Below are 12,141 nucleotides of genomic sequence, written 5' to 3' on the forward strand. Positions count from 1 at the left end.
AACTGATAAGGTATCATAGTTTTTTTTTTAAAAATAGTTTGCCTCTCAACATTTCCCTTTTGAACTGTACATCAGCAATTCCTGTCTAAGTTCACTAGTGTAAGTTCAGGGACTTCTTCCTTACCAGGACTCACAAATTAGACTTCCCCCATGAAGCTGGTTGCCTGTCCCATGGCTCTTGGCTTTATCTTATCTGACTGCCTTATAATTCATTCAAGGAAGAAGCCATTGGCCGGGAGGTTTTCTGTAATGGAGCTTTTACCTGTCACCCACCTCCAGCTTGCAGTACTAATCAGGTTCCCCTATGCAGAATCTGGGCTCTGTGTGTGGAGTGACTAGGAATTCAGGCCAGCTGGGTAGCAGCTCTCCGTGTGGATGGAAACAAACGGAGCCGTACGGGAAACCACACATAAATACTCAACGGGAATGAAGTGGCAGCTCCCAGCGGCCAGCTGTGTCACCACAATGTAAAGAGAGAGCCCACGGGGGCCATAAAAATGATTAATTAATTGAAAAATGAAGGGTAAAAGGAAGAGAAGGGAGATTGGCTTGGCAGAGAAGGTGAAGCTGCTCCTTGTTTATCATCATGCCTAAATCCTGTCTCTGTTGTCCTATCGGCAATGTCACCAACCTTCCTGAGTCAAGAGTTATAAACAGGGTAATAGCAATAGCAGGCATCATCGTGATCATCACCATCATCGTCATCACCATAATCACCATCGCCATCACCATCATCATCGTCACCATCATCGCCATCATCATCGTCACCATCATCATCATCATCACCATCATCACCACCATCATCACCATCACCATCACCATCATCACCACCATCATCACCATCATCTCCATCATCATCATCATCGCCATCATCATCGTCATCGTCATCATCACCGTCACCATCACCACCATCACCATCATCCTTTTGACCCTCGGGGTGGTCAGGAATTTCATCAATGAAGATGTATGTGAAAAGCTTTGGAGAAGTTTTCAGACACATAGCAAGCATTAACGATTTCTAAAGGAGCACACACGACTACTGGGACAGTGCAAGGAAGCAAAATAACTGGATTTTAACAACACTATGAAGCTGTAATCCAAGTACTTGGGAGACAGAAGCAGGAAGACCAGGAGTTCAAGGCCAGCCTGGGCTACCTGAGACCCTGTCTTATAAAACTAAAGCAGACAAATAAACAGAGCAAAACCCTACAGTGGAAGGAAGAGATTCAAAAGAAGGTTTTGATAAAGCTGAGACACTTGCTGCGTTTAGGGGTGTTGGGCTTTCCCCGGGGAGCCTGCACAGAAGCTGAATGAAGCCCAGAGTGCCCAGGTTCTGGAAGACCTACGCCACGATCTGTGCTTCTCACGATGACAGACACCGCTGCCCACACTCAAATGAGGCCAGTAGCTTGTGTGATTCGTCCTGCTTGGCAGAACTGCGCCCGGAGGTGCTCTCGCTCTAACACCAGCAGGAGCTTGTCTGTTAGGCTCTGTGGCGCGAGAGCTTTGGGAGTTAGAAGCATAGCGGCAGGACTTAGGGAAGAACATTCTGGATGAATCAGACGGGATCAATTAACCATGGCAGAAGCTAAAAGGTTAGAGAGCTGGCTCTAGGTAGAGGCAAGAGAGAGCAGGTGGGGAGATGTGACAGCAAAGGAACAGGGGACTCAAGTGGCTGCCTTCGAGGACAAGAAGGGCTAGGCTGTCTGTCTCACTTATAGAAGTCAAGAATGACTTTCCCCCAACAGCCGGCAAGGAGGTTGATTTCAACCCTCCTATGGTATAAAGTGGCTGTGCCAGCAACCTAAAGAAGCCTGGATGCAGATTACCTTCCTGGGAGTCCAGGTAAGAGCCAAGACTCAACTCTACCTTGATTTTGGCCATTGAAGATCTTGAGCAAAGAATTCAGTGGACAAGCTTAAATAGTAAACCTATTTAGGTGACTAATTTTATGTTGGTCTATGCAGCAGAGTTTGTTCTGAGGCGTTATGTGGATGCAGCTCTTAAACAGTGTTAGTCTGACCTGCCCTAGAGGCCAGGTAGTAAGGTTGCCACTCCACAAGTGTGCCCAGTTCCCAGGCAGGGAGAAGAGACCGTGTCTCCGTGGCTAGGACACAGTGAATGCGAGCTCTCCTAGGATGCTCTCACAAACACTCAAAAAAAAAAAAACAAAAAAACAAAAAAACAACAACAACAACAACAACAAAAAAACCCCTGCCAGTCTTAGACTTTAGCCAGGCAAAGGAGAAAGAAGATGAAGGCCAGAGGCTTACAGTGGAACTCTCCTGTCTGTTTCTGTGTACCAGTGAGTCCTTCCATAAGATGTTCATCCACATCAGGCTTCGGTGCTGCCATCTTTGAATGGTCACCAATTATGTGCTCTTTACGCTAATAATACTATGCTGGTGGGGGCTCGGGGGTTAGACAGTAATATCGTGGGTATAGCATTGTATACAAATATACTTACTAAAGAACTTTCTTTGCTGCAACGTGTATAAAATCTTCCACATACAGGGATGAGTTAAGAGTCAGCTAGAAGCCGATTCATAGTCCAGTGGCTTAGTCTGCAAACTCAGCGAGCTGTTGGGTGAGTGTGAGGGACTAAGCCTCCTTGAGAAGATGTCTGTATCACATAAGACGGCGTGAACATTAACCAAGATCGTGGCTGTCAATGCTTACACAATTCCTTAGGTGTGCAAGGGGCTCCACTTAATGCTGGTTCCTAAGATAAATAAAATGATGATGATGGGATTTTGAAGCACAGAGTGCCAATAGATATTAAAAGGTTCCAATTATTCCCCTATATGCAGGGGCCGTCAGTCCTGTGTTGCCACGAACAAACATCTCAAAATAGGCAAAGCTGAAATTTACTGTGATATGTTAAAGGGGAAAAATGAGTGAGCCAGAAACTGCCCCCGTTCATCTCTTAGAATAGGACTGTGGCTTACTTCCCAAAGTCTCCACTGCCTAGAGACAGGTGGGGCGGGGGACATGGCGAAGACCTTGGCTCATTGATTTAGCATTGATTTTTCTTGGATACATTGTCACTTTGCTCATTTTGCTCCGTTTATCCTATTTACTAAGCAAACACCCTCTTACAGGCTCCACAGGCAAATCAATAAAGAGAAGATGGATCACCACTTGGGCATGTCTGGGGGCCTAAACACAAGTTAATATCTGAAGTACAAGGTGAACTACTTTTAGAGAAACTTCTTTGGATGGTGAGTCTGGGCTTTTCTAGCCTTTGTGACAGGGAAGGTTCTAGAAAAACACCTGACAAGTAACACAAACAGATAGGCAGAACTGCCAGCTCTGAAAGAATGGCTTCCCTGGGGGATCTTAGGAAGCCTTCATGTAAACCCTGGGACCCTTAGGAGTGATGATGGGTAGAGAAAGGGTCACACGCAAAGGACCGTCCTTACTCTGGCATGCTGGCCTGCCAAAGGCCTTTATAAATTATCTCGATGTATGATCTCAACTTATGTTCTCAAGCATATTCTGGAGGACAAGAAGAAAATCTTCTTTTACTTTGAGCCCTAAATACCTAGTGGAAATCAACACTAGTAACTTGATCAGATAAAATTTATGAACCAGGCCTTTTTTAAAAATTTCTAGTTTTGAAATTATGATGTGATTACATTTTTCCCTTCCTTTTCCTCCCTCCAAATTCTCCCATATATCCTGTCTTAGTCAGGGATGCTATTGCTGTGAAGAGACACCATGACCACAGCAACCCTTAGAAAGGAAAACGTTTAGTTGAGGTGGCAGCCTACAATTTCAGAGATTTGGTCCATTATCATCAGGGCAGGGGGCATGGCAGCTGGGGGTATGGCAGCATGCATGCAGACATGGTGCTGGAGAAGGAGCTGAGATTCCTACACCTTGATCAGCAGGCAACAGGAAGTGGTCTGAGACGATGGGCACGGCTTGAGCGTATATGAGACCTCAAGCCCACCTCCACAGGGACACACTTCCTCCAACAAGGGCACACCCACTCCAACAAAAACGACACCTCCTAATAGTGCTACTCCCTGTGAATTTATGGAGGCCAATTACATTCAAACAACCACAAAATCCTTCCCGCTCTCCTTCAAATTCATGGCCTCTTTTTTTTCACTAATTGTTATCCCATGCCTATAGGTATATACATGTATATTCCTAAATATAACCTGTTAATTCCATACAATGTTACTTGTATGTGTATTTTCAGGGCTATCTGGCACTGGACAACCAATTGGTGTGTTATTCCCTGGAGAAGACTGCCACTCTTGCTCCCAGAATTCTTCAGCTGCCTCTAGTTCTTTGTGCAGGGTTGAGGCCTCCCAGGCTTTCCCCTCTAGTTGGGTATGATCATTGGTGTCCTACTTGTTCGGCTCATGTCTGGGTGGTCACACTGATGAGACTTAATGGTTGACATTAATAGGAGACAATAGTCTCACAGCAAACTCTGGGATCCTCTGGCTCTTACATTCTTCCGGCCCCCTTCTTCCCACAATGTTCCTTGAGCCTTAAGTGCAGGAGGGAACCAGACCTTCTTTAGTAACATCTGCTTTTCTCTGGACCAGCATATTAGAGACCCATGTTCTACCAAGAACATGGTCTTTGGAGAGATGATATGAAGGAGAGAGGCGACAGATGAGCTTTTGTTGGTGGCTTTTCTTAGCAGAGGTAGCTCACAGGCCTTGTTTGCTGGGAGTGAAGTTCCCCTGGCCTGCCAACAGTCAATAGGAGGCTTGAGTTTCCACTTCCTCTTCTCAGAACCAAGTCCCATGCATTCATCCCATCTCCTTGGATAGGAATTAGGTGTCTTTGGAAGCCAATGCCACTCTTTTAGGTCACAGCACTTCTATTTGGAGCATAGCTTAGATACCTTAGAGATGAATCCAAGGGCCTTAGAACATTTGCATAGGTTAAATTTTAAGAGTAGGGATGGAAAATTACAAACCACTACTCATTCTGTTAGTATGCCCATCTGACATAATTGTAATAAACAGAGCCTGTAACGCATAGGGCCTAGCACTCCCTCCGTCTAGTATAATAAAGGAAAAACCCAGGCAGAAAGCCCACAGCGGGCGTGGAGGGAAACAGAGTTATGAGACTTCAACTCTAACTGCCCACAATAATCACATTTGTTACTTTGTAATATTTTCTGAAGACTGTTTTCCAGGATCATTTTATCCTGGAAAAAAAATCAGGCAAAGAAGAGATGATAAACTCTCCCCCATTTATTGAATAGATAATTTATAATGCCTGTAAACCTGCCTAGAGATTAGAATCAAAGCCGTGTTTAATAGACCAGGCACGGGTATTAAAAGGTACTTATTACAAATACATGAGTCTGAGCTACATGAAGATGGTTTATGGGAGTTGGGTGAGTTTTCGATATAAAGATGTTTAGAAAAGGTGTTTTATTCTCGCAAAAAAAATGAAAACAAACAAAAACCCCCCAACTTCAGATGTTTATCCTTAAAAGAGAGTTGGGTTGGACAACCCATTGATGGGTTAATGGGATTAGATGCAATTTATGTAGATTAAACAATACATGGAATGCCCACATACAGTACGCCAGGAGAATTTCAGAAGGCTGCAAGTTGAATCTTTCCTTGCTGGGGTGCCATTAATAGCACAAGCGGCAGCTGGGCCTTTAGACTTGCCTTCCAGAGTTAGCTATGACTCAAAAAGTTCAGTCACGGGAACTGAGTTGAGGTCCAGGTCGGTATTATCTCGGCGAGAGTAAAAAAAGCACTACCCAGAAGGACTACTCTGTAACAATACGTAAATCCAAGCTGCATAATGCATTGGGGGAGACACAGGGATTCACATAGATAAGGAGGCAAGAGACAAAGGAAGAGAGTTCATCCAGGGCTGTGTTTAAGGCCAAGCCCTTTTCACTTCATTTTGGCCATGGGGGACAATTTGCTTTCCAATTGTCAGAGCAGAGGCGGAAAGAGAAAATGGTCTAAGACGGGCAGGAGGTAAGGACGGCTCGGCTAAGGATGGCACTGGGCAAGCACAGCATCAGACGGATTCTAGAAGTTACCCTGGAACAGCACATTCAAAACAGAGTTCAAAAGGCTGGTTAGGGGAGGGCATAGTGCAGTGTGACCCTGAGGTACTGTCACACAGCTATGCAAACAGCGGCATGCGAGATTCCATGAGAGTCCATGGAGTCTAAATGGTTACCTGGCAAATAAAATCAGGGCTCGCTAGAATTAGAAGGCTATCCTTTAGAAGAACTAGAACAGAGTGGGGTAAAAGGTGGGGGGGGGGGAACAGGAGTCATATACACACCTGAGATTATTTCCACAAACATCCCCCATGAAAATCAACTAAGAGATATCATTTATGAACACGGGCTATGCATGCAGCTCTCAGGATCCTCCTCTGGTAGACATGAAGTGTTTTCATTGTAGAGAAGTGGAAACAGAAATGTGGGGTGGGGTCCAGAAATCCACACTTTAAAATCCCCCAGATAATTCTGATCCCGGATGAAGTCTGAGGACTACTGACAGGGGCTGGAGTGTGATACAAAACGTCTACTGAAGAGCATTACACGGGAAGGGAGTGATCCAAACCACGGTGAGTGGGAAATGCCACACCTATTGCCTAGTGAAAGAGCTGCACAGAGAATTGTTGAGAGAAGCAGAGGCTGCTTCTCTCACCATATTTTGCTGGTACATCACACTTGAGGATGCTCACCATTGTATGTTATTTACCACTCTACATAGATTATAAGTAGCATAGAAATTATATATATATAACGTATTACATATATATTCTTTATTACATATAGACTATAGCCAGTGCATCTACATATTGAATCTCACTGAACTTAATTACCTTAATGGTTTTCCAGAGCGACCCAAGGGATCCCCACTTAAGTCATCAGTTTGGTTAATGGGAGTAGGCATAGAAGACCAATTAAGGTTTTGAAGTTAGAGGCACCAATGGTCACAAAATGAAGCCAAGTGAAGGATTTCACTGATGTTTTCTCCATTCTCTTGGCTTCTGATAGAACAACAAGGAAAACAAGCTTTGGAAGGATACAAACTGCAGTAAGGACTGCGTTCATCCAACAGGTTTTTTTTTCCTATGCTGAGTGCCATAAGAGCTCTCCAGTACCATCTTAATATTGTACCAACCGGATATCACAAATACCAAGGGCTCTCCCGTGATGCAGGAGTAGACACCAGTTTCTTTGACAGGGGGACTGCTTGCACTTCCAGCTCTCAAATTACAAACAGCAGAGGGAGAAATGTATGTGGAAACCAACAATATCCAGGCTAAAATTTCTCTGATTGGCTGGGATTGGGGGGGGCAATTGATTTTACAGGTCAGGCTAAACGAGAAACAACCTCAACACACCTGCAGGTGTGCAGGTGAAGGGGCGGACTCTGCAGAGGACATTTGCAAGGTTTTTCTAGGCTAATGTGAAAATGTGACTATCATCTCCCCGTCTTCCTGGGCTTGTTGCTCCTTGTCATTGCTAGCATGCAGTAGTCAGCAGCCAACACCACGGGGACAGAGCGTGCTACTAACCTGCTCATGAACTTGTACCGGCGAGGCAGGTAATAGATTTTTCTCCTGGAAGAACAGCAAAAATGAAGCCAGTCGAGAAGAAAACCCATCGTCAGTTACAGTTTGAACTAGCAAGGAAGGAAAGGAGATTGGAGATAGAAGCCTGTAAGAGGTGAAGAAGAAAAAACTAGAGAGAGATTAACAGGGGGAAGTGGAGTCGGGACACAGGGCATGCACTTGGAGCCGTGACACCCTATGGAACGGTTTCCACCACTGCTTCTTCCTCTCATTACTATAATTGTCTCAGGGCTGCAACTGGCTCACAGCACATGCACAGTAGCGTGATGCATTAGGGAGATCAGTGTCTCGCACTGGTTCAGGGGAGGTCTACTCTCATCCCAGGAAATTCAGAGGACTAGGGGCAACATACATAATTTAACAGACATGATATTTTATTAGGGCAATATTTACATGGCAATTTATGTTTTCTCAACACTTTTATCATAATCTTGATAGAGGTACAAAAGCATGTATTTCACATCTACTGCAAGATCGTAGCATCAGTAGCCCGCTATAAATACCCACGCAGGCATAACCACCTGACTGCCAACAGGTAAACTAAACAGGCAAAACCACAAAACCCTAGAAAACAAAAGACCAAGAACAGGACACAATAGAGATATACTATGTTGCTTCACTTTAGTTAATTTGTTTAAAGATTTAAATGAGACCTCTGGGTGTAATTTGAGGAGAGAGCATGCACACTGGACAGCTCATCAAACCCAATTTCTTCCCATAGTTCAGGTGTCTGCCAAGGGACCAGTCATGAGATTGAGGCGGTTCATGTGTATTCTGCATGGACATGGGCTACTCTGCTTTTGCAAAAAGGGTATTTTACATGTCAAATAATATCTGCCACATTTGGTCAACAGTTGCAGCAAATACAAAGTCAGAGGTTTGGGCCGAGCAGAAGGAATGGATAGGTAAAACATTTTCTTTTTAGGATATCATAGTCTGCATGATTCCATATATGTTTTTTATATGATTCTACATGATGACACATTTATAAACCTGTAGATGAGTGGGTCACACGCTTTAGACTTTAGTTACAAATATGCTGCTGTTGACCCATCAACGGCTATACACACCCACACCAACATGAGATGTTGGTAAGAACGCTGTAGAAGTTGGGTATGTGGGACACTCTGTGGCCATAGGCCCAATTTTCTTTTAAACCTAAAAATGCTCAAAAAACAGCCTATTATTTTTAAACTACAAATTTATGGACACAGAGGTACTTAAGAAGCCAGTTTATTAGAGATTTCCCACAAAAGGCTATTCTTACATTTATTTTTAATAATTGCAGCGTTAAACAGGAAACTAAGCCTGAGACTTAGAATCACTGTCTACTGAAGGTAACAAATTATGTCAGATCCTTCGGAGAACCTGAGCTTAGCTAAACTGACGTATGTACACGTTCCTAAAATGGTATGGTGGGGGAATTCCACCTTTGGAAACATGCGAGCCTCAGGTGAGAGCCACATGTAAAACCGAGGACAGTACGTGCTCATGAAGGTTTGCATCCATCAGGTTCTAAGAGGCGATGCTCGGCCCAGGTAAAATCAAATCAACATTAGTGAGGCCAATTACTGTCACGTATAACAGCATTTTCTCTTCCAGCTGTCTCCCTGCAGGAATTTCTACCTCTGAGAGTAGATTATCGCTCAAGTTCACTTTCAGTTTATTGATTTCATCCTTGTCTTCTTGCTGTATAAGGAAACTACTCATGCATGTGAGATGGACAAGCAGTCCACGTATCACGTGCGGTCAGGTCCTTCATACGGGAAACCCTCCCAAGTACTAAGAGCTTTGTCTTTGTGGTCCACCACTCGGGTTTCTGTCTCCTTGGGTTCTTCATTAGAGAGGTGCGTTCTTGCTAGAGGGGTTGTAAGTTTTAGCCTAGGGAAGGGATTTTAGTCTTTATCCAAATGTAGCCCAGAGTGCTTTCTTTCCCTTTTGTTGTTAAGCATAATATGGCACTAGTTCATAGTACATGGCTATTATGCCGTCAAGTCACAGGATTTAATTATTTTAGCATCGCATCTTTTAGCACAAACAATTGTTTTTCTTTCCTTCTTACTGTATATTTGCACGCGCGTGTGTGTATGTGTCTACGCCTGTGCGCGTGTGTGTGTTTGCCCTTGACTCCTCAGATTTCCTTCAACATTTTAAATACAGAAATAAATCATAAGTCCAGAACTGTGCTTATCTATCTGGAGAATTTCGCCTCCAGGAAAGCAGATGCTGGAAACCCCAGCCTATATTTTGACTTGATATTAGGCCATGAAGACCAATAAACAAAGAAAATAAAATGTTCTGCGAGACATATTATAAGCTTATGATTGGAAATTGGCCTCCTGTAAATCTGTAAACCTGTAAATATCTCTCTGTCTGTCTCTGTCTCTCTCCCTCCCTCCCTTCCTCTTCAGAGTTTAGCAGACTGATGGTTTTCATAATTTTAACAGCCCACTAAGAGGCCATCTTGCCCAATTCTTGTCCTCTATCTTGGTCTTCCTGGCAAGAAGAAAACCCAAAATCCTTAACACAAGTCACTTTTGAACTGTCCTCAGCGCTAAATCCCTTTGCTTTTTATCAGATTCTATTGGTGATCCCCCACCCTGCACCCCACTTTCCCCAAACACATCTTTACACCTGGAATCTCAGGTTTACTGTCTAATTTTGCTTTTAACCTGACAAATGAAGATCACATTTCCTTAACCTATAATGAATTAAGAGCAGACACCGTGAGACAAAGGTGAATTTATCCTTTTAAATAACCTAGCAATCCATACAAAGTATCTTTATTCACCTTTGAACAACTATCAATTATTTGTACTTATATAGAATTTCTGACTTCTTCATTTAAAAAAATAGGTTATTTTTAAAGATCATATTTTATGCAATTTCTTAAACTTATTTCTTGGAACAACTGATTTTTCTTTCCTGGAAGGTACTGCTCAGTAAAGACCATGGTATCTGGTGTCTAGCTTTTCAAGGCAGCAATACACAGAAATTCTAGAAACGACACTCTCAAAATGCAAATGCTACTTGGAAATGCCACTTGATAGCGGGAAGGAGTCACTGTGGGCACGAAGATTTATTTGCATTTTCTGAACATCGGGAAAATTTCCTGCCTTAATGACTTCTCCAGCCTGTACTATGATTTTATTTGTTCCAAGAAACAACATCATTAGGTTCTCAGCGGAGCAGCAGCAAGAGGGCGCGCGGTGGGGAAACAGTCCCACCTACCTGAAAGGCATCCTTACGTTCATCTGCTCCGCGTATCTTCCCAGGACTTCCCAGGGGGCATGCAGTTTCACAAAGATGACATCACTGTTTACTAGAGAGGACTGAAACAGAAAAAAATGAGGATAGATTGGAAAGTATATCCAAACTTCCCCCCGTTTAGACGCAGCTGGAACTCGGAATGTAAGAACTTGGAGTTTATAATTTGGGGCATTCTTCGGCAATAAGCCAGTCCCTTAAAGTGTGCATATATCCATTTAGCCAATATGTCCCTGTTTCAAGCACTGGGGATCCGGCTGTGAAGAAAAGAAGAAAATGTTTACATTCTCCATGAATATTTAAAAGGGACAGGTACCAAAATAGGTTAAGAGAGAGGGATAAATTCAGGCAGAGGTGAGCCCTATGAAGATGGGATACCGGGAAAGCATTGTGTGGAGAAGGCACACGCTACTTGATAAGAGATCAGAAAAGGCCTTTTTTTTTTTTTTTTGTGGAGGTCACCTGAGCTGAGACCTGAAGGAGGTATAGGAATGGGCTGGGAAGAGGGCGCGGGATGCGTGCCAAGGTCACGGGCTGAGAAATGAGTGGCTAAGGTGTGTGTCGTAGAGGGGTGACGTTACAGGTTGCGAGAGTGCCTTTGGATCTCCCTCTTAGAACATAGGGAAGCCATCTTGATTTTAGTGCTCAGAGACTGCTGTGGCGTCTTGGTGGAGAAAAAAATTTTAAGGGAGAGATTTACTGAAAGGAGAGATGGAGAATCAGGAGATGGTTCTGTGGATAACACTCTCACTATAGCAGCATGAGGACTGGAGTCCATGCCCACAGAACCCACGTAGAAGGCAGGTTGGCATGACCCTGTGGTAAATCCAGCACTGTGGAGGCAGAGGTAAGTCTGTGAGGTCTAGGCTCAGCAAGAGACCACGAAGACTGTCTGTCCCAGGTGCAGCTGATCCCATGCCCACAGCTCTAGGTGCCTCTGTGAACTTTATCTAGTGGCTTCTGAAGGTGCACGTTCTCTGAATTGACCTTCGATCAGCTTATGCAGGATAATCTTGAAAGAACATCCTACTTTAGAAGTCAAAGCAACAGAATACAAGGACACTCATGAGAGCTGTAAAGGAAACGCACGACCGACAAACCAGCATCGGACTGGGAGCTGTCACATTCATTTTGATTCTCTTGAGAAAAATGTTGACCAATTCCCACGAATAATGATATAATAATGTTCGTGGGTTCTGTGTGCTTCTGTGTGTGTCTAAGTGTATCCCTTTCGCATGGTCATGGGGAAAATTTGGTGTGTGTGGTTTATTACTTGTG

General features: G+C 43.8%; 1 protein-coding gene across 1 annotated transcript in view; it reads right to left on the reverse strand.

Annotated features, from left to right (window-relative positions):
• The window catches only part of Ano4 (anoctamin 4), a 150,037-nt gene that overhangs the window by 95,907 nt on the left and 41,989 nt on the right, over window positions 1-12,141 (reverse strand). Inside the window, exons 6-7 of the mRNA XM_042054263.1 lie at window positions 10,828-10,928; window positions 7,540-7,584 (exon numbers count right to left, since the gene is read on the reverse strand). Coding sequence (XP_041910197.1) covers window positions 7,540-7,584; window positions 10,828-10,928 — 146 coding nt within the window. The remainder of the gene's footprint in view (window positions 1-7,539; window positions 7,585-10,827; window positions 10,929-12,141) is intronic.

Source organism: Arvicola amphibius, chromosome 17 (genome assembly GCF_903992535.2).
Source record: "Arvicola amphibius chromosome 17, mArvAmp1.2, whole genome shotgun sequence".
In the NCBI taxonomy this organism is placed as follows: Eukaryota; Metazoa; Chordata; class Mammalia; order Rodentia; family Cricetidae; genus Arvicola; species Arvicola amphibius.